We start from the raw sequence: 23919 nt of genomic DNA, 5'->3' as shown, positions 1-23919 counted from the left end.
GATCAATTAATCTATTTCTTAGCCAATACCAAATGGTTTTGGTGATTGCTGCTTTATAATATAGTTTTAGATCAGGTACAGGTAGGCCAACTTCATTTGATTTTTTTTTTATTAATTCCCTTGAAATTCTTGACCTTGTTCTTCCATATGAATTTTGTTATTAATTTTTCTAAGTCATTAAAATAGTTTCTTGGGAATCTGATTGGTATAGCACTAAATAAATAGATTAGTTTAGGGAGTATTGTCATCTTTATTATATTCGCTCGGCCTATCCAAGAGCACTTAATATTTTTCCAATTATTTAAATCTGACTTTATTTTTGTGGCAAGTGTTTTGTAATTTTGCTCATATAAATCCTGACTTTCCTTTGGTAGGTAGATTCCCAAATATTTTATGCTATTGACAGTTATTTTGAATGGAATTTCTCTTTGTATCAGTAGGTAATCAATTAATTCTTTCAATGTCTATTTTAACTCTCTGTTTCTATAACATCTGGGCAGTTTGATGATTTCTTGGAAAATAGTGTCTAGGCTTTTTTTTTTTTTTTCATTGTATTTTTCAGGAAGTCCAATAATTCTCAGATGTCTCTCCTGGATCTATTTTCCAGGTCTGTTGTCTTCCTAAGAAGGTATTTGACTTTTTTTCCCATTGTTTTGTTTTTTTTGGTTTTGCTTGACTGATTCTTGGTGTCTTCTCTAGTCATTCAATTTCATTTGTTCAATTTGGTTTTTAATCAATTATTTTCTTCACTCACTTTTTTATTTCTTTTTCTAATTGTCCAATTGAGTTTTTAAGTGAGTTGTTTTCCATTTCCCCAATTTTATTTTTTAGAGAGCTATTTTCTTTTTCCAACTCACTAATTCCGTTTTTCAAGGATTTGATTTCTTTATCCACTCTATCTTTAAATGAGTGGGATGACTTATCCAGACTCTCTTGCCAAGCTTCCCTTTCCTTTTCCCATTTTGCTTCTAGCTCTCTTGTGAGAGCCTTTTTATTTTCTTCTATGAGAGTCTTGTGTGTTGAGGACAGATTTTATACCCCTTTGGGGATTCAACTGGAGACAGTCTGTTTTTAGTCTCCTCAGGGTGTGAAATCTGCTCTCTATCCATATAGAAGCTATCAATGGTTAGAGCCCATTTAAATTTTTTGCTCATTTTGTCAAAGAAAACAAACAAACAAAAAACAAATGCAGTCTGCTTTTTTTTTTTTTTTTTTTGAGCTGGATGATATTACCAGGGCTTCTTCTACAGACTACAGGGGGCAGCAGTGAGGCACTAGCAATGGCTAAGCTGCCTCTTCTCTTGGCTCTGAGACTGAGGCGCTAAGAATGTGATGAGTCATTCCTAGTGGGTGTGGCCAAGCCCTGAGAGACACCAGCTTTTCAGGGTTGTAGTCTTTACCTCCTGTGTTTATAGCTTCTCTGTTGATCTACTGGCTTGCTGCGAGGGCAAAGTAGCTACACTGTGGTAAAGTTCTCCCCGGCTGAGATCACACCCCTCCCCCTTTAGGTCTGCTCAGTGTGAGTTGCCTTCCATACTCTTGCTGCCTGCCTGTGGTCTGCGTCTGATCTAACCGTCCCCACCCAGGGGTAAAAACAGATCTTTTCTGGTGAATTTAGAGGATATCTTCTGTTGGTAATTATTTGTGATTTTTTTCATTCAAACACTAATTTTGAGGCCTTGTCATGAAACAAAGTATTCTGAGAGCAAAGATGGAGCTTAAATACATGCGTGTGTGTCCTCTCTGCCATCTTGGCTGAATGATAACATTTTAATAGTAAATGATTGGAAAGAAGAAAATAAATATTAAGTGCTTACTATATACCAGGCATTTTTATGAGCATTTTACAAATATCTCATTTGACTCTCACATGTACCTCGGGAGGTAGGTGCTATTAATATTTACATTTTACACTTGAAGTTACTAAGGCGGACAGATTTTTAAGTGACTTTCCTAGTTGCTTAAAATTAAACATCTGAGGCCAAATTTGAATATGTCTTCTTGATCCCAAGCCCAGTTCTTTATTTATTGTACCACTTAACTGCTTAGCTAATGATAAAGAAGTCAGTTTTCAAAGTCAGTCATATTTAGATCATCAGGTTTTTTTAGAGAAAAGACCAAAATTTGTGCCAAATTATTAGAAAGAATAAGAATGAGAAGATAAGGCTGTTCATAGTTGAGCTAATTCTAATCTGGACTATTTTTAAACTCACAGAAACCTGGCTTCCCTCAGAAAACACTGACATTAGCTAGTATTGAGTATATTTTCCTCACATTCCTTGACAATAAAGAAAAGACTACTTCTAGACCATCCATTTTCCTATCATGCAGTAACCTTTCCTCTTTTGAGAAGTTCCCCTTCTCTCTACTCCTTCTTCACCATATTCTCACCTCTTATCCTTGACTGATATGACTATTGACTATTCAGAAGGATGTGATATTATATCATTCCTACATTTATTTGTCCATTTCCAGGAGTAAAGGCTATAGTAAGGCTAAAATAATAAAATTGTGTCTTTCCTAGGACTGACTTTATATATATTGCCCCATACAAATACTGGTTCCAATCTATAGCCTTCAGCTCATTCTCCATTCCTGTACCAATCCCATAATTTAATTCTTTACCAAAATCTCTGCCTTTATCGTTGGCAGATTTAATATGCATGGTACCTTCCCCCCTCAAACATCCTCAGACTTCCAGGTTAACTTCCTCAGATCTTTGGCGGCCTATACCTTGATTCTACCTCAGCTATAGCTATACCTTTGTGATATTACTATCATTGAAGGCGCCTGTCATATGCCACCTCCTGAAGTCCTAGGACCTCTGAGTCATCCCACCATTTCTTTGTCCTTCTTTGTTCCCTTTTATATTCTTCATCTTATAGTTAATGATCTACTGTTTTCTATCATTGAATCTTTTGCCTTATCTTATAATTTCTATTATCTTGGACAAGTGATATAATTTCTCTGAAGCTCAGTTTCCTTATCTATTAAAAAGAGGTTATTTTTAAAAATAAATCTTAATTCAACTCCACCCTTTTTACATCCTTCATCTGCTTTTTCTGTTCCTACTCAGTGTTACTGAACTTTGCTGGAGAAGTCTTACAATTGCTGTCTAATATATTTATTTTATCTAATCTCATCTTGGTCCTTTTTCATGAAAATTCCTATAATCTTTCCTGATTGACTCACTTTGTCTCTACACTAGTTTTTCTAAAGGATCTCTTCTCTCTTCTATCTTGCTAGTAGTCTCTCAGCAAAGGATGATACCTCCTAGTTTACTGACATATTATCACTTTTCATTTTTGATTTATTAATTTTAATTGGGGATGGCCAGTTTGGGATGTTAAGCAGAAGATATTTTGAGGGAAGTGAAATATATATTATTTGGGTAAAAGGAGAAAAGATGAAATTTCAAAGATAGCCCAGTATAGGACAATTAAGATGAGGCAAAATTATGAATAGGGATTGAACAAAAAGTCTCTTAACCATATCTGATTTGTTCTTGCCTAAACACCATCACCATACCTAGCAATGAATAAACCAAGAATCACAGTCAGTTAGTCTAGAGTGTGAAGAGTGAGGTTGGAAACAACTGTAGAATTAATTGGAAGTTGTTGCCTGTGATAGAAAATAAGTTTTTGAGTGGCTTGGGTGAGGGCATACTGCTGTGGGGTAGATAATTCTCTTACATATTGATATATTCCTTTTACTGGTTTTCTAAAGCCTAAAAATTTACTCTATAGGTAAGCAAGGTGGAGACAAAGGTTTCTAGGTAGATGGCTGTGATGAGGTAAATGCACATTACTCACAACCCTTAGATTAACAAGACCTTGAAGTCAGAGAGAGATGGAGCTGGAGGAGGTAAGAAGATCATATCTTGTGAAAACTATCAAGCTTTCAACTTAACCCCATTTAACTTTATCTGAGTGGAAAACACAAGCTCGTGAAGATAAGCATGAGATTTCCTAGGGTCTTAGTCCTTATTGGTAAAATGTGGTTCAGCTGACAAAATTGAGGGTCTCTGCTTCTAAATCCCACTTCCTCTCTATTCCCTCCCTTTAATTCCCTTCTTTTTAATACATTATTTGAAAAAAGAGATGACTTATTTTCATCAAAGCCACCCTGGTACCTGTCCACTCCAGTTTCCTTTTAGAACTTGACCTTTAAATTATCTCCCCTCTAACTCTCATCTTCAGTCGGAACCATAGGAGAAAATACTTACATGACAGGATCAAACCTTATTATGCCAATCTCTGATGTAAGTGGATATGGAGCTGCTTTATTGACTATGGATTTAGGTTTACATTCAGATAGACATGGGAAATCTGACTATGAACTGAACTATATTATTAGTAAACAGACAATTCAAATGAGAATTATATTTTTATCAGGTACTTAACACTGTGCTAGTTACTATTCAAGATACTTTATTTTTCTTTTTCTTTTTTCTTTTTCTTTTTTTTTTTTTTTGTATCTGAAAAGTTGTAACCTGAAGTGCTTATAATCTTTTGGGGAGAAAGAAGACTCTCAAAAATGATTAGAGAACAAGACAGTTATAAAAGAATAATATAAGTAAAATATTAAGTCAGTATGTCTTAAAAATTCATTTGGGAGAACAAGATAAGATTGAAGGAATTGAGGATTTTCTTATAGTGGTAAGTTCTTAATAAATGAATGTTGAATGGAATTTGGGTATCAGGCCCAGGATGGAAAATGTCAATATGTCTGTAAATACAGAGTTTAAGCAACAGAAAAATAATTCTAACATGTCTGGTTGTATAGCAGTTGTGTTATTGAATTGCATAACCTGACTCTTTAACCTAAAATGAACTAGCAAATCTCTTTTTTGAAATCTGTGGAGTATAAATCATAAATTAACTAAAAGGTTTATAGGAAACATTGTCATTTTTGAGAAGCAGTTTAAAAAAAAAAGCCCTAATCTTTAAGAAGTAATTTGCACTAAAGCTAATTTTATCTATTTTTAGACAATTAGATATGAAGCAATTTATTTTTCCCTTAAGGAGACACTTTTTTTTCTTTTCATTCTCCAATTTAATAACCTTAAGAAAAAGAAAAATTTGGGTCCATCTGTGTGGAGTTGTGCATAAGAAAGAAAAGGAATTAATTCACACTGTCTGGTGTCAGGATGTAATATGATTGTGCCGACAAAGCTAAAAAAAGAAAATACCCAGAGCTCATAAAAAAATTGGAAGAGGTCACAGCCACAACAGATGGAAAGAGAAGTGTGTCTTGTCATTCAGCAGTTACTAAGCTAAGAGGACACATTAACCTAGGCATCCACAATGTATATAGCTGATGCAACCTGAAAAAGGTGTCCAGATCTTAACTGTTATCAAAAGGAGAGCTGAGAATTTTATATTTAAGCCCTGATTTATCACTATCCCTATCTATCTTGGAGAAATAACCAAGGGGACTTGTTAAAACTATTTAATATATTAATGTTCTGAAATGTTGGAATCATATACATTTAATTCACAATTACCTCCATGTGGATTATTAGTGGATATTTTAATCTGATTTTTATGATTATTAATAAAACATGTCATATCATGCATGGAGTACTCAGAGAACTGCAGAATCTTAGTTGGAAGGGACCCAGTTTATATTCCTGTCATTTTTAATCTGGGATTAAACCTAAGGATTTGTAGGATTCTATGTACTATTAATTCAAAAAAGAACTCTCAATGAAAATTTTGGAGATATTAAAGAAAATAAATTCTGATGAGAAGGAAATATAGAAACTCTCTGAATATACTGATTTGGATAGAATTCCCTCGGCAGCTCAGATTTTTAGGAATGAAGCAAATGGAAACAAAGACAGGTAACAGGATGATTTCGAGACAGTGGCAAAGATCCTGTAAGAATAGCATTAGTAATGCTCAAGGACAGACTAAGAGGACAGAAAGAAAAATCAAAGGCAGCAACCTTTCTCCCTCCTTTTTTTTAAAGCTATGTAGAGGGAAAGAGAAGAGACAAAGAAAGGATGGGATGAAATGATGATAAATGACAAGAGCTGTTTTCTCTAAGTGAATGACCTTTTTATTAGAGAGGACAGAATGAAAATGGTTAATAGGTAGTTGATTTCTAAAATATATAAAGGATTAGTTTTTTTAAAAAAGCCTACCATGACCTTGAAAAATTCAATTTTACTGGCATCTTTTATTACTTGGTGACTTCAGCACAAAGGTGGGGATAGATGAGGATGGCAAAAAAAAAAAAAAAAAAAAAAAAAGGTATGTTGGAAAATAGATGGATAAGGAATAAATAATTAGAGAGACCAAAGACTTATAGACAGAAGTGACATACCTATACATTCTAAATTTTTTTTTGAGGAAAAAAATTGGAAGGTGCTAGATATTAGTATCAATTAACATGACAAAATAAAATTGATTATATTTCAACAGATATGAAACAATTTATTATTTCCCTAAAAGTTATTTCTGAATCAGTTGTTTGTATCAGAAAGAACATTTACTTGTTAGAAGAAAGATTAAAGTTAATAGAAGATTATGTAAGAAAAATAAAAATGAGAAAAAGATATGATATACATTTTAATTGATTATATCTTGACCTGTTTAAATAAGTTATTGATAATAAAAAATGGAATTTAGATGGAAAGAGAGCTATCAAATATAATAATTTCAAACGAGTTTAAGTTATGTAAATCAGTTTCCATAGCAAGAGGATCAAAAGATCCTAAAAATTTCCTTAGTTGGCAAACATTTAACATACTTGGCAAACAGAGAGATAGCAGCCAAGAGTGATGCCAATTTAAAATATAAACTTGTTTGTAAAATCTTAAGAAAAAATATGTTGAAAGATTATGATCAGTGATATTTCACAAAACAAAGAGACAAGTAGTGGAGAGGAGATGTAAAATTAATTAAAGAACTCTTTGTACTTTGACCCAGAAATATCACTATTAGGATTTAATTTAAAATAACATATATTATCTTTTTTTTTCTTCACCTAAAATATTTTTAAAATGCAGCTGTTAGACATGGTTCCCTAATATCATTCAGTCTAAAAATACTAATAAGGAACACCTTTAAGGCTATTTAGCCTAATAATTAAATCTGAAATTAAGCTTCACATGAATCATCCTGATTTGGAAGAATTTTCTGATGATTTTTTAATTAAAACTGTTAAGTGGGCAAATCAAAATCAAAGCAAGCCCAGGCCAATATATTGTTTCATCTTACCTGTCTGAAGCACTGAGGTTCATCAGTTTTGGTTGTTTGGAATAACCATAAATCTGAAAATAACAAAGGATGACAATGACAATTACCATCTCCAAACTTTCCCCTTCCTAATCTCTGAATTTACAGCATCATCACCCAGTTTTCTCTTCTTTCATTCTGTTTCAAAGAAAAAGTCTATGATTGTTCCTAAAGCTTTTCCTTCCATCTGTTACTAGACAGATGTGCAATTCTTCTATACATATTTCCACATTTACTCTTGGAAGTACAACTCTATACAAGAAAAATCAGATCAAAAAGGGAAAAAAACCCAACAAGCAAACAACAACAACAAAAAAATGAAAATACTATGTTGTGATCCATATTCAGTCCTGGATGCAGAAAAGCCTATTGGAATTGGCCTAAATCACCTCAATATTGAAAAGAGCCACATCCATAAGAATAGATCATTACATTATCTTGTTGTATACATTGTTCTCTTGGTTTTACTCACTTCCCTTAGTATCAGTATATGCAAGTCTCTCCAGGGTTTATGAAATCATCCTGCTGATCATTTCTTATAGAACAATAATATTCCATTACATTCATATACTATAACTTATTCAGCCATTCCCCAACTGATGGACATCCACTCAGTTTCCAGTTTCTTGCCACTAAAAAAAGGGCTGCTACAAACATTTTTGCACATGTGGGTCCGTTTTCCTTTTTTTAGATCTCTTTAGGATACAGGCCCAGTAGAAACACTGCTGGATCAAAGGGTTTGATAGTCTGATAGCCCTTTTGGGCACAGTTCCAAATTGCTTTTTAGAATGGTTGGATAAGTTCACAACTACACCAACAATGTATTAGTGTCCCAGTTTTTCTACATCCCCGCCAACATTTATCATTGTCACAATAATGATAATGTCATCTTATGTCATCTTAGCCAATCTGAGAGGTGTGTGGTGGTACCTCAGAATTGTCTTAATTTCTCTAATCAGTGGTAATTTAGAGCATTTTTCATATGAGTAGAAATGGTTTTAATTTCTTCACCTGAGAATTATCTATTCATATCCCTTGATCATTTATCAATTAGAGAATGGCTTATAATTCTTATACCTTTGAGTCAATTCTCTATTTTAGAAATGAAGCCTTCATCAGAACCCTTGTTTGTAAAAATTTCTGCCAGTTTTCTGCTTCCTATCTAATCTTGGCTGCATTGGTTTTGTTTGCACAAAAATGTTTTAATTGAATATAATCAAAAGTATCCATTTTACATTTCATAATGTTATCTAGTTCTTGTTTGGCCATAAATTCCTTCCTTCTTCATAGATTTAAGAGGTAAACTATCCTTTGTTCTCCTAATTTGTTTACAGTATCATCCTTTACGTCTAAATCATGAACACATTTCGACCTTTTCTTGGTATAGAATTTTTAGGTGTCAGTCAGTGCCTAGTTTCTGCCATACTATTTTCCAATTGTTTTAGCAATTTTTGTCAAATAGTGTATTCTTGTCCCAAAATCTTGAGTCTTTAGATTATTGCCATACTATTTTCTAATTTTCCCAGCAATTTTTGTCAAATAGTGTGTTCTTGTCTCAAAAGCTAGAGTCTTTAAATTATCAAATGTTAGATTACTGTGATCATTAACTTGTCTTGTGAGCCTAACTTTTTCCACTGATCAGCTACTCTTGTTTCATAGCTACTACCAAATAGTAGCTCCTTTGAAATATAATTATATAAATATAGTTATGGTACACATGATGAAATTTCTTGAAAAAGTAGTCAGAACCAGATCTATTTTCTTGCCACCCATTCAACCAAGTAAGAAAAGTAACCTTGCGGAGGTCAAACAAGAGATTTTAATGGGAGAGGGATCTCTTCTTGTTGTGGAAAATCAAAAACAAATTCCAATGTTTCCCTCTTACTGGTTTCAAATATTATCAAATATTTCATAGTTTAATTTTATATTATTTTAAAATGTCTGTTTTGTTGTTATCATGCAAAATATAGAACAGTTGAACATATATATAGTAATAAACACAAAAAAAGACAGGGAAGCCAAAAATCCAGAGAAGTGAGAGGGTCCCAAAATGTATCTGGGCATTTTGAGAAAGCACTGATGAGAGAACTTGTGACATGTGTTGAGAGTAGAGGAAAGAAAACAGAAACACTGAAGCAGTGAAAATTAGTATGGGTTGCAGTGACTATAGAAGACCTGTCAAGGACAGAGCAATGCAACACAAAATAGCAATGTAGAGGAGTCAATCCTGGTTTCCCACCTTGCTGAGACTCTGCAATGCACAGAACTGCAAGACATTCATATTGTTTAAATCTATTAGGGAGAAGACAGTATATGGCAGGGACTTATTTAAGTTAATAGAGACCAAAAAAAAAAAAAAAAAAGATATATTCTCAGTCACCAACAGGGTCTGAAGCTGGAGCTACCATTGCTATGGAGTCCTCTATGCTAGGCTTAAGGCCTAGATGTGGAGGAGGAAAAGTTGAAGTCAGAAATGGATCTTCGGAGGGGCCTCTCATAGACTGGACAAATAAGTTTTGCAAGCTATACATTCTTTCTCCTAGTCAATGTGTTAGGATAACTCACAAGAAGGCTATTTAGCACCTCCTTATAGTCTAGGACTTTTGGCAAATGTAGAAAAAAGTGTTAACCCCACTTCTCTCCTCTTAGAGCATCAGAAGAGGGATAACTAAGCAGGAACCAATAAATATCTGGCATCCATCTCTGAGTTCACAAACTGATTCAATTTCCAATAGGTTAACACACACAGAAAATACAGGGATGAATACAAAAGAATGTGGCATTTAAGGAACTTACACAGGGATGTGGAAGTTAAAATAAAAGTATAAAAATGTGAGCTCTTTGAGATCTGGGACTGTTTCTTATCTTTTTTATGTTCCAGAATTTATTGTAGTACTTGGTATATTAGGCACTTTTTGTTTTTGTTTTTGTTATTTAGTTATATCTGACTTCATGAGCTTATTTGGGTTTTCTTGACAAAGCTACTGGAATGGTTTGCCATTTCCTTCTCTAGCTCATTTCATAGATGAGAAACTAAGGCAAATTGGGTTAAGGTCACATAGATAGTGTCTAGATTTGAACTGAGAATGTTGCAAGTCCTGACTTCAGACTTAGTACTCCATAGGCTGCCTAGCTGCCCTATTAGACACTTAATAAATAATAGTTGACTGACTAGTGGCGCTAGGGGAAGCAGTGGATAGAGTGGCAGGTCTGGAATCAGGAAAGCTTATCTTATTATTAAATTATTATTCCTTTTCCTCTCCCCCTTCATTTATATACTTCAACAAATCTAATCCCAACACTTCATATGTACTTAAAGTTCTCTTCCAGATTTTAATTTAACTTCATACACTTAGCAACTCTATGACCCTAACCCTGTTTGCTTCAGTTCATTATCTATAAAAAGAGCTGGAAAAAGAAATTCCACTGTCTTTGCCTAGAAAACTCCAAATGTGTCAGGAGGAATTGAACATGACTGAACAACAATTAATTGATGGAGGTTTTATTGTTGTGGAAAGCCTGCTCTCTTTCTGGAAAGTACATATCACCCTCATCCATGAACATGAATTTTGTGAGGGGTCCCTAGTTAGAGTGCCTTAGTGCTATGTCCTTGGTGCCCCATATTTTTTCAGTAGCATAGATAACAATTTTATCAATGAAGACATTTTGCATGAAGACAGTTTGACCTAATTATCAAAGTTGAAAATGACATGGAACTAGAAGGTATCACTAATACTTTATAATATGGAGGCAGGATTAAAAAAAATTCTTGGCAGGTTAAAATGATGATGAGCTTCTTTCTCATTATTTTCCTTTTTGATCTGATTTTGTGTGTGTGTGTGCAGCATGATACTTGTGGAAATAATGTATAGAAGAATTGCACATGTTTAAAATATATTGTATTACTTTCTGTCTAGAGGAGGGGGTGGGAGGAAAGGAGGGAGAGAAAATTTAGAACACAAAGTTTTTCAAGGGTGAATATTGAAAATATGCATTTTGCTTATGAAAATAAAAAGCTTTATAAAAATAATAAAATGAGGAGAAAAAAATGATGATGAGCCAAGTTTAATTAGATGTAATTTCATATGGGTAAATGTAAAGTTCTAGACTTTGGCTTTGGTGATCATTGAAAATTTAAGGAAATACCTGTTGATAAATAAACTTGATATCTTGTTTAGGTCATGATGGACTAATGGGGATGCTTGAATGCAAGAGATGGAACAGGTAGAGGTAGAAGGAATTAGAAGATAAAGTTACAGTCTCCAAAAAGAAACTAAGGTATTTTGAGGTATAATCAAAGGATCTCAAGAGTTGCAAGTGATTCTAGAGATCACCTAGTCCAATTCTATGTACAGCATTTAATCTTCCTTATGACATTCCCAAAGCATAATGGCCAATCTAATTCCTCTTTTAAACTCTTCTAGTAGCATAATCCACTAGACTGAGAATTCTTCTGTGTTCTTGTTCTGGTTATTATTAAGGAGTTTAGAGCCAGTTGGTGGCACAGTAGGTAGAGCTTAGAATCAGGAAGACCCGAGTTCAACTTCAGATTTGGACACTTATTAGTTATGTGACAAGCCACTTACCCTCTATTTGCTACAGTTTTTTCAATTGTAAAATAATAGAAGCTTCCTTGCAGGATTGTTGTGAGGATCAAATGAGATAATATATATTTTAAAGTGCTTACAAGCAAAATGCTTGGCATTTTGTAGGTACTAGATATACGCTTATTCTTTTCCCCTTCCTCCATCATTTATATATTTCAACAGATCTGATCCGAGTGTGGTCAAGGCTAGGAAACACATCATCTGTGCTTAAAGTCCTCTTCTAGCTGCATATCCACTATGGTTCATCCCTTATGTGACATCTTTTCTCTGCTTTTTGACCAAATTAACAAAACTTCATTGTTGGTAGTCACAAAGTCTCTGGAGACAAACCTTCTAAGTGGTGATTATTGATTAATGTTTATGAATGTCTTCCAGAGAGGAACTTGATCTGTAGAATAAAGAGTCTCAGACTTATTGGGCAGAGTAAGATTCCTGGGGTTTTAGAAATAAATTGCATATACTAGTAGGACATTTTATTTCTTTTGATTCTGCCATCTGGCTAACCTCCAAATTATTTTTTTCAACATGAATTCAGCCAAACTTATATGGAGAGTCATGGTTTGGGCTAATTGTAATACCTTTCAGAATATCACGAATTTTTAGACAAAGCAGACCTTGGAGAACATCTAGTATAACTTCCTCATTTCACTGAGAAGACATGCAATGTTCCCAAGGTCACACAGCTAGTTCCTGATAGAGCTTATATTTGATTCCTGGTGTCTTCTTTCCTTATCCTGTAGTTTTCCCACATATTTCATCACAGTTATAGCATTTGTTAGTATATCATCTTTCAATTTATAGATGCTTGAATGCCATTTTTTTTTCATTTGATCCTTTTACCAACCCTGTAAGATATGCAGATATTTTTAGCATGATTTATAGGGGAGAAAACAGAGGCTCTGAGAAATTGACTTGTACAAGGTTACACAGCACAGCTAGGAAGAAATAGCACCCGGACAAGGACCAATGCTTTCTAATTACTAGAACAGAACTCATTTTAGAGCTCTCCTGAAATTTTAGACAGCTAACCTTAGTGATTTTGTGTATAGCCTACTGTTACTATGATAGTATGAAGGCTCTATCTACATTCCAGGTTGTAACCAAATTGTGCAAAAATAACTTCCACTTCTCCTTCTTGTCTATAACATTAAATATCATTGACATCTGCCTGAAATCCCCTTTTTTATTAAAAGGGGAACTGGCCCCTGCTGAGAGCAAACCAGCTGCTTTGTTAGGCTTTTTTTTTCTTCTACTATACAAGTCATGTTTATTTATAAATTTACTTTATAAAGTGGTGCCTAAACAACATATACCACTCAACTATTATTTTCTTTCTTTTTTTTTTTTTTTTAAACATTTATTTGTTTATTTTGTTGGGCTGATGGCAAGGTCTTTACAGCTGGTGGGGCAACGGGGGGAGGGGCGAGGAAGGAGTTGTCCAAGGCGGGATCCGAACTGAGGTCCTGAGGTCTTCTCTTTGTCTTCTATCTTTGGGGCAGGTGCTGTATCCACTGCGCCATGGAGTCGCCGCCCCAACTATTATTTTCTTAATGGAACAAATACAGATAGGAAGGAGGTGAAAAGAATAAACATTTATGTAGCACCTGCTAAGTGGCAGGCACTTTAATAAGATATTAAAAAAAAAAATATATATATATATATATATCTCCTACAAAGTAAGTACTTTTATATCCTCATTTTACAGTTGAGGAAACTGACTTATCCAGTTAGTGTCTGATGCCAGATTTGAACTTGCTTTCCTCACTGCTATCATACTAGTGCTCTTATATATTGTACATTGGAGAAGGTAAGATTAGAGATAATTTAGTCCAATCCCATCAATTTATAGATTAAAAAGGGATCATCTAGAATAGTTTTCATTTGTCTTTATTCACAATAGTGCAAGAAAATGGAAACAACCAATAAAAAACCTGAAATTACCCAACTCAATCATATTTAGCTCTTCTCCTCCCCAACCTAGATTGTGAACTGTTAAAAAATGATTGCTCAGGAGTAAAATATTTTAGTAATATCCAAGGATGCATAATTTAATTTTTTAATGCAGAAGGGGAAAATTGTTCTTATTTTCTGGATAGCAATTATCTTCAAGACTAGAGTTGAATGGCAGAGTAATATAGAGAAATCGGTGGACTATTAGTTAGAGTTTGGACCCAATTCTTTTTTTCTTTTTAATTAAAGCTTTTTATTTACAAAACATATACATGGGCAATTTTCCAACACTGACCCTTGCAAAACCTTCTGTTTGAAATTTTCCTCCTCTTTCTCCCACTCCCTCCATAGATAGCAGATAGTCCAATTCATGTTAAATATGTTAAAATATATGTTAAATCCAATATATGTATACATATTTATACAGTTACCTTGCTGCACAAGAAAAATTGTATCACGAAGGAAAAAAAATGATTAAAAAAAACAAAATGCAAGCAAATAACAAGAGAAAGAATGAAAATGCTATGTTGTGGTCCACACACTCAGTTTCCACAGTGTGTAGATGGCTCTTTCCATCACTGAACAATTGGAACTGGTTTGAATCATCTCATTGTTGAAGAGAGCCATGTCCAACAGAATTGATCGTTGTATAGTCTTGTTGTTGCCTTGTACAATGATTTCCTGGTTCTGCTCATTTCACTTAGCATCAATTGACATAAGTCTCTCCAGGTCTCTTTGAAATCACCTCCTGGTCATTTCTTACAGAATAATAATATTCCATAACATTTTATACTATAACTTATTCAGCCCTTCTGCAATTGATGGGCATCCACTTAGTTTCCAGTTTCTTGTCACTACAAAAAGGGCTGCTACAAACATTTTTGCACTTATGGGTTCCTTTCCCTTTTTAAAGATCTCTTTGGCCCAGTAGTAACACTGCTGGATCAAAGGGTATGCACAATTTGAAAACTTTTTGAGCATAGTTCCAAATTGCTCTCCAGAATTGTTGGATCCATTCATAGTTCCACCAATGGATCCAACTCTTCACTAATTTATTGTTCAGTCTAAAGCAAGTCACTCCTTTGATCAGATTCTTAACTTCCTTATCTGGAAAATGAAGAGGTTGGAGAGAATCTATCTAGCAGGTACTAGAATAACAAGCATTTATTAAATACCTGTTATGTTCTAAGCACAGTGTTTAGGTACTAAGTATTCTAAGACAAAAAAAAAAGTTGATACTCTCAAGGAGCTTACACTCTATTAGTGGATATAAGTGTGCAGAAAATTTTAAATACAAAGCATATTCAAAATATATGCAAAATAATTTGGGAAGGAATGTCATTAGCAACATTAGGGAAGTGATGCCATTGGATTTAATGAGATCACCAATGTTTAAAATGAAAGTACAGGAAGGAAAGAGAAAAGGAGGAGTGGATAGCTGGGGAGAACAGAAAGAGAAGAGAGAGAAGGGAAGAAAAAAGAAAAGGAAGGGAGGGGAATAAAGAAAGATAAGAGAAAGGAAGGGAAAAGGGCAAAAATGAGTACTCACTTGTAGGGGTGTTCACCCTTCAAGAAAGCAGAAAGAAGATAATCTGGTAAAAGAAATTCAGAAAGACTGCCAGATGGCTAGGGAGAGAGTTGAAAGAAGTGATTCTACGCCAATAAGAGTGAGTCTATCAGTGCTAAATAATGCAGAAAGATCAGCAAGGATGAGGACTAAGAAAAGGCTATCAGATTTTATATTTAAAGAAACACTGGTTATTTTAAGAAAAGTTGTGTGAATAGAATGTTAGAGTTGGATTCCAAATTTAACAGGACTAGGATTAAAAAATGAAATCTGGTAGTGTAGATGACTTTTTAATTAGAAATTCTCTATTAAAATGATGAGAGTTTGAAAGGCTTTCAGGGTAAAAACAAAATTGTTTCTCAAATCATAGAAATATGCATATGTTTGATGACATTTGGGAAGAAGCCAAGAGAAATGTAAAGATTGAATAATAAAGATGAAAGAGGAGAAAAAAAGAATATTAGTGGCACATTATCCTGAAGGAAAAGAAGTAGAGACCATTAAAGAAACAAAGATCATCCTTGAATTTAAGGAGTTTATACAACCTCTGGTAGTAGATCCTTGCCCATTATCCACATTAGTCAAAGGTAATAGACTGAGTACATAGTTGGCAAGTAGCTGTAATGAGATGCATTATTGCTGCATGACTGTCATCAGGAAGATGACAACCACAAGATAAGTCTGTGACTTTGCATTTTTGAATATAATTTTGACCTTCTGAGGATGTTATCTTGGCTGAGAATAACTTTAATGTGTCTGCTGAATATGATTTGGAAATGTTGATTAAGCCCAAAATGGACTTTGGAAAGTGAAACATTAAATGGTACATGCTTGTTCAAATAGAAGGTGGAATTTATCTCTTGATTATATTGAAAGTTTTACTTAATGAGTGTCATTATATAATGTTAGGTTATTTGAAAAAAAAAAAAAGGATGGGGCTAATTTTTTTAAAAAAGTAAACTTGTGAGTAAATATATCCCAACAGCATCATTTTGAATTGACATAGTAAATAAAAGCTTTTTAAAACATGTGTATGTTGTATTCCTGACAACTATATTTATCCTATGAAGATTTCTTAATATATAGATAAATAGAGGATTTCCATGATAAAAATAAAATGAAAATATCATTATGATACCTTTAATTGGGATTCAAGTTTCAGAAAGGGAAAAAAAACTGAGATTAAAAGTATATCTTTCTCTTGTCTGGTGACCTGGTCAGCAAGATAAACAGTGAATTAAATATTATTATCTGGAGGTATACTTGGCTTTTTTCAAACAGAACACTCACAGATCAAAATAATATTTAAAACAGAGAAATTCTGCCCTAAGTCATTTAATTACCTTGTTATTTATATTAAGATACGATATATTCGATGTGCAATTAACCTGCAGTTCTTCCCTAACATCTCCTTAAGCTTCTCCCCTCCCTTCCCAGTTAAAGAAATACCATTTAATATGATAGGAGTAGTAGGGTGATGATAATAACCATGACATCAACTTTCCTAAGAATATATTTAATTTTTCTTTTGTCAGTTTCTTTAAATAAATGATCAGATTCTCTGACTCCTTGTTTTAAAATATTGTTTTAGTGAGCATACAGTTCATTTTAAGTTCACTGTCCAGAACTATATAGTGGTTTCAGGAAGATTATTCCTTTTACTTTGGCTTTGTATTCAAGAAATTTAAGTCACCAGACTTTCAATAGAAATGATATTAAAGTTGAACTCTTTTGGAAACTTAATATTCTATCAGGGTGAATGCTGTGACAAATAGGAAACATGAACAAATAGGCAAAGGAGGTATATGAACTAGGGAGAGTGAAGAAGAAAAAAATTAGAAGCTACAATCATTTGCTTCTAGATGGTGACTATAGAAGATGTTGCTTGTTTTTATCCTATTGTGAACGGTCCAGAGAAATCAATCATATGCCTTCAATGGATCATTCTGCTTTTCCAAACTAGTTGTATTAGTTTTGCATTTAGAATGTTTCTGAGACTGCAGAAATGACCAGTATATGTAGATGTATTTTGGGGTGGTGAAGAAGATCCAGAGTTTTTGGTAAAGCAGTTTGTTATCAACTTACTTACAAGAAACAGAAACACAAATATGTCGTAAGTGATGCAAAGTGAAACTGCCTTGCCTACGGATGATGGCATGATTTTTTGTTAATTATCATAGAAGATCACAATGAACCAGGGGTTCTTAACTTGGGGTCTATAGACACCCAAATGGTATATAAATAGATTTCAGGAGGTCCCTGAACTTCATGGGGAAAAAAAATTCATCTCTATTTTCACAAACTTCAACTGAAATTTAGCTTTTCTTTTAATTGTGAATGTAAGCACCAAACATTTTTCTGAAGGATTCCATTGACATATCAGGCTGTCTTAAGAGGTTCAGGACACAAACAAGTTAATTAGCCACTGCAATAGACAAAGCAAAAATGAATCACTTCTGCAGAGGAGAAAAGAAGACTATTTTGGTTGACACAATTAAACTTAATCATCTTTATAAGACAGTAAAATGAAAAAGCAAACATATTAAGATAAGATGTCTTTCATTTTTCTAACTAAAGTACTCCTGTATTTTTACCATTCTGATCTTTTCATTATAAACTCCTTGGGGACCAGAACTATTATTTTTTTTAAATCTTTCTCTTGTGCTCATACATACATTATGTGTAGTAAATGCCCTTGATGCTTTTTCTTGAATATAATATTTGCTTCATTTAAATATTTTAAAAGACATATATATATATTTGTGTATATATATATATATATATATGTACATATATATATGTACATATATATATATATATATTCTTAGTATTTTGACAATTAGGATGATGATAATACAATATTCAATACTGACTTTGTCCGAAACTGAACTAGAAGAAATCAAAAAAGGCTTGGAGAAATTTTAAATATGAACATGCTTGGTTTTTTTATTTTATTTTTTGTATCATGATAGTCTAGATTTTGAGTTTGGCCTTATTAAAAGAGTGAACTAGCAGAAAGTAGAGGACAGTGGTCAGCAAGAAATGACCTTGTACTGACCTTCACGTATTGTAAAGATAGTTTCTTTAGATTTTCTTCTTAGGCACTAAGACTTGCCCTAGTCAGAGATGCAAAAGGGAACAAGGCACAAAGGGAAACAGCTATTAAAGGTAGTTTAAAAAAATACAAATTGTATATCCTTATCATTGAGATTCATTGAAGACTAGTTGGTACAATAGTTTTAAATAAAAAACTTCAGATCTCACTGGGTTAAAAAAAAAAAGGCTGAAATTAAAATTTTAATTTTGCTAAAGCTTAGGGACAAATGTTTCATCTGGCATTCTCAAATTATGATAGGATTTTGGTCAAGAATTGCACTAAAGATTGGGGCTATGAGTAGTCAAACAAATGCATTTTCATTTCCCCTTCAATTCTCATTCTGGTAGAGCTATCCTCAGAAAAGGAGAACAAAATGAAAGAGATCTGCTCCCTTCAAAGCATACTAGTGTTTAATAGGAAGTCTGAGGCAGACTTATTTAGAGAACTTTGGTTAAAACTACTGAAGACTCTGTACTTAATGCAGGATAGTAAGCCAGTATGCAGATAGAAGCTCTGACATAATGCACAAATGATAGGCATGTATGAGACAGATATGCTAATATCATGAGACTATAACTCAATAATCCTTGATAGGTTGTTAGTCTAATATTTCTTTTACTGAACTAGAATTTTCAGCATCTTTAATTTTTAAAATTGGTTTATTCTCTAATTTGAGCATTCTATTTGCAGATGTTGCTATGAGGAAAGGACTCAGAAATGACTGATGTAGAGCCTGTGGTCACAGATTTTTCATCTTCAGCAAGGACAGGTCGTCGGAATGCTTTACCAGACATCCGGGAGTCTTCTGATAATCCTGAATCATCATCAGAACTGCCTCAAAAGCTAGAAAACCTCACCTTGTCACAAAGTAATGCTGAAAATACTGTTGCTGGTAAGCAAGTCTTTTACCTTGTTTTCTTTGATGCTCATTTTCTTCATGATTAACTACTTTTGTGTATGTGGGGTATTTTTCTCTGTAGGTCAAAGTTTGTCTTTTTGATGGTAGACGGCTTACTCTATATAATGGAAAGGGTACCCTGGATTAAAAGTCATGGGGTCCATTCCTGGTACTGGACTTGCTGTTTAGCTTTAGATAAATCTTCTCTGAACCTCAGTTTCCTCATTTGTTAAATATTGGGGTTGGATTAGGTGACCTCAAGTTATTTTTCAGCCCTATGCCATATGACAATTTTATTTTGTATTCTTGTTCAGTCGTTTTCATTTGTGTCCAACTCTTCATGACCACATTTAGGGTTTTCTTGGCACAAAAATAAAAGCGGTTTGCCATTTTGTTCTGTAGCTCATTTTTCAGATAAGGAAACTGAGGGGGAAAGGGGTAAATGGTTTGCTGAGGATCACACAGCTAGTAAGTATATAAGACATGAACAAAGTAAAGGAAAACTTCTGGCAAAAGGATATTATAGAAGAATATTAAACTCAGACATTGGGGGGGAGGGTAAAGAAAGCAGGCAGGAAAGATTTTGAACCATGTAACTAGCTGAGTAGAGAAAGAAGTTCAAAAGATGGAGAGAAATGGATAAATAAGTAAAAAAAGAAAGAAATTAACAATTTGGAAATTGTAAAATTGCAATTTAGTTTAAATTTAATTGGAAAATAACTAAAATATAAAATTAGGAGATTGGACAAGGAGGGAAAACAAAGAATCACAATTTCAACCTTTCTTACCCATTTCAGGACTTAGCCTTTAAGTATCTGGAACAGTTTTCTACTGAAAAAGATTCTAAGCTGCATTAGGCCTCAGCCTCTAGATAGTCTGATCAATAGAGAGATACTGAGCTGCAAGTGTAAGTACTGGGAATGAGTAGAAGGGAGTTGAGAGGGTTACTTTGTTTCAAAGACGAAGGGATCAGGAAATAAATGACTGAGCTGCATCAAAGTCAGTTTCTAGGTGTGTTTTCTGCCCTGATCCTTTGAGACTCTCAGAATTTACAACCAGTCCCCAAAGATCTAATCATTTTATCATTCTTCCTTTGTTGGAGTGTCAGAATTACAAAAATGTCTGTTTTTTAGGAGCCAGAGGAAGTAAGTCTGAAGTAGTTTCATATTCACCCTAACCCTTACTTTCTAAACACCTGGAATAGCTGAAGGTTTCCTTGTGAGGAGATGCTAAACTATCTTAGGGCTTCATCTCCAGGAACTTAGAGCAGTATATGGATCTGTGAACTTACTTTAAAAATATTTTGTTAATAGTATTTCAAAAGAATTGGGTCAGAAAGTCCCAAGTTAGAATCTAGCCTCAGACATTTACTATTTGTGTGATCCTGATCAGGTCACTTAACTTTTCTCAGCCTCAGGTTCTTCATCTGTAAAAATGGAGATGATAATAGCATTTATCTCCCAGGTTTGGGGTAAGAATCAGATGAGATAACATTTGTAAAGGACTTGGCAAATCTTAAAGTACTATAAAAATGCTAGTTATTATTTAGTATGAGAAAAATGAGATCGAATTACATAAGAAATTATAATTAAGTCAGAAGTGAAAGAGGGTAGTATCATAGAGGAAGACTCATGTGCAAGAGTAGAGAAATAAATATTAAGAATCAAAGAAATCAAAAAGTAATAGAGAGTTATAAAGAAAATAAAGAGAGTTATAAAGAACATTCAATAATCAAAGTAAGCAGCTTCTTCTTTAAGGGCTCTTTTGCCTAGATGGCCTTTTCCCTCACATTGGCATGGCAATGCTGATGTTAGTTAATTAACAAGGGACCCACTTGTTTTTTTTTTTTTTTTACTGTTTTCACTGAAAAATCAGTGAAAAGGGGGCAGCTAGGAGGTACAGTGGATAGAGCCTCAGCCTTGAAGTCAGGAGGATTTGGGTTCAAATCTGGCCTCAGACACTTAACACTGTGACCCTGGGCAAATCACTTAACCCTAATTACCAAAAAATCAGTGAAAAGCAATCAACGATGTGGTAAGCCCAAAATGTGCATGATATACTAGGTTCTATTAAAAGAGGCAGCATATCCTGCACACAGGTGACAGTATCATTATGTGGTACTGTGCTATGTCACATCATTTCTGCAGTGAGGAAGATTTTCCCAAGAGTCAGGTCAGTAATGCTTTAGATTGTAGGCCTTTATTCTGCTCCATTTTAAGAAAAAAAAAAAGGGAAGGCTGAAATATTTTACAGCATGAGCAAAAAAAATGAAAAATTCCTGAATTCTAAATTAAGAAAGTATGAAGAGACTCAGAATTCAGATTTTTAGATGTAGTTTTTTTCTAAGGTATTGACCTGCACTTAGCAAAGTTTTGTGACTGAGAAGCTCAATAGGCTTCTTCTCATGGGTGTGCTGAGGTAGAGGTGCAGATTGCTGTTTGTCCTTCCTTCTTGAAGGGGTACAAGACATCTGGGAGTTGAAGCTATGACATGGGAGTGAATTGGATTTAAGTGAGAAAGGGCTAATGGGACTAGGTGGGGAAGATGGAGAGGTAAACTCATTCTGAGGAGGAGTGTGTTTTTTGATGGTGGAGGAAGATTTGATTTTAGATATTCTTGCTATTTGCCAAACTTTCTTCATTGTAAAGATTGCAAGTGCATCAGCAGCCTTTAATTTATCACCTTGGTGCAAAGCTCTAGTTTCCAAATCCTAGTTATAGCTCTGCCACATTGTCATTACCAAATTCTAGCTATTATGAATCTGACTGGTATCTTTTAACTGAAATAAAGAAGTCTCACATAAATGTTAAGTAGAATAATCTGCGAAGATACTGGTGACCACTTGGATTCAAAATCTATATTGTGGAATAGATTCCATAAATTTAATTGCTTACTCTTTGTATGCCATCTGAATGTTCATCAAAGTACAATTTATTCTCCAAGGATATAGAAGAAAAGAAAGGGGAGGGTAGAACAGTAAGGAAATAGTGAGAGAAACTAAAGAGACTAAACAGTTGTATCCATTTAGCAGAAAATGGCTAAATGTCTCTCATCAAGCACAACTAATCAGAAAGATGAATGAGAATGATCTGTTTTAAAATATATATAGATATATATACATTTTTTTTCCTTTTCAGATGATCCAGCAAACACTGAAGAAAAACAACCAGACCAAAACGACGAGGAAAATAAATCAGAGACGACAAAAGAAAGCTCATAAACACTAGGGAGTGCTAGATTTGTGTATGCAAAGGGAGATACTAATGGCCTTATAATTCTGCTTTTCCTAAATCCCAAGATTTGGTAGTTACTATAGTGACAACTGCAGGTCTGTGCAACATCTCTGTGTTTGGAAAACTCTGAAGTGAATCTACTTAGATTTCTGCACCAATTTCAACTGTAGGCCATTCAGAAAGCAAGTGATCTTCAGTTTGCAATCAGGAAATGATGGGGAAGAATTGGGGATTTTAATGGCATCTGTCATCAGGTGTGCTGCCTGAGATGAGCCCAATTAATTGACTTTCATGTTCTAAAATAGTAAAAAAAAAAAAGTGCTAAAACAACTGAGTAATTTCTTTCTTTTTTTTCATTTAGTTTTTATTATATCAAGAAAACAGTAACTGAGAATGGAGTGGGAAGAAAGCCAGATTATTAGGACTGTTTTTGAAGGCCCATCTCTGAAAACAGTATCCAAACATCAACAATTTAGCACCCTATATTTTTCCCTAATGGCATGGCATAGAGGCTGGAAATCTTACCAGCCTTGGAGTTAGCATAACCTAAGCTCAACTTTGCTTCTGACACATACTAACTATAGGATTTTGGTAAAGTTATTTAACCTCTCACTACTACCAAGAAACTCTCTAAAATTGTAGATGAGTTTTCCATCTGCATTGGTAGAGGTAGGTAGTTTCCACACCAGGAATTCCTCTATATCAACAAGGTCAAAGGTTCAAAGTCTGTTCTCCCTCCTCCTCTCAGCTCAAAGAGAGAACTGTGTAAAAAGAATGGGATGGAAAAAGTGAAAAAATATGATAAGGAAAAAATTTACCCAAGAATGTATCAGATTCTTTTTCTTAACTGTGAAAATGTTTTGAAAAGTTGTAAACATTTCAACAATTTTTTAATTTCTAAGCTCTCTTTTAATTATTTTCTGCTTAATATTATTCTGTGCATGGTTTCTAGCTTGTTTTTTTTAAGTGTATCCCTTGAAAGTATACAATTTGTATACAATTTGACAAATTATTTAATTGAAACATGCAAATTAAAATCGATACATCTCCTTTGTCTAGCTCTGTATTTTTTATACTTTATTGAGACCTCAGGATATACCTGTCTGATGTCCCTGTGGCCAGCACTCATGGGACTATTTATTTCTTCTTAAATGTTTTCCCTAACTTAAGAATTAAATTAAACTGATACCATGATAGTAAGTAGGGTTTGGGTTGGGGCCATTTAATTGGAATATTCAAGCATGGTAAACAACAGAAAATCTTAACACTAGAGTTATTAATGGGGCTGGAGAAGAGATATTAGTATGCTTTTCCATTCAATTA

At 33.9% G+C, this 23919-nt stretch overlaps 1 protein-coding gene across 4 annotated transcripts in view; it reads left to right on the top strand.

Moving 5' to 3' along the window:
* The window catches only part of PKIB (cAMP-dependent protein kinase inhibitor beta), a 121477-nt gene extending 97832 nt beyond the window's left edge, over positions 1-23645 (top strand). For all 4 annotated transcript variants that reach the window (XM_074309977.1, XM_074309976.1, XM_074309974.1 and 1 more), the window contains 2 exons: positions 19156-19357; positions 22501-23645. In XM_074309977.1, the coding sequence (XP_074166078.1) occupies positions 19183-19357; positions 22501-22583 (258 nt within the window). In that variant the 5' untranslated portion in view covers positions 19156-19182 and the 3' untranslated portion in view covers positions 22584-23645. The remainder of the gene's footprint in view (positions 1-19155; positions 19358-22500) is intronic.
* Positions 23646-23919: the final 274 nt, after the last annotated feature.

Source organism: Sminthopsis crassicaudata, chromosome 4, assembly GCF_048593235.1.
Source record: "Sminthopsis crassicaudata isolate SCR6 chromosome 4, ASM4859323v1, whole genome shotgun sequence".
Classification (NCBI taxonomy): Eukaryota; Metazoa; Chordata; class Mammalia; order Dasyuromorphia; family Dasyuridae; genus Sminthopsis; species Sminthopsis crassicaudata.
This window is presented reverse-complemented; position numbering and strand designations above follow the sequence as displayed.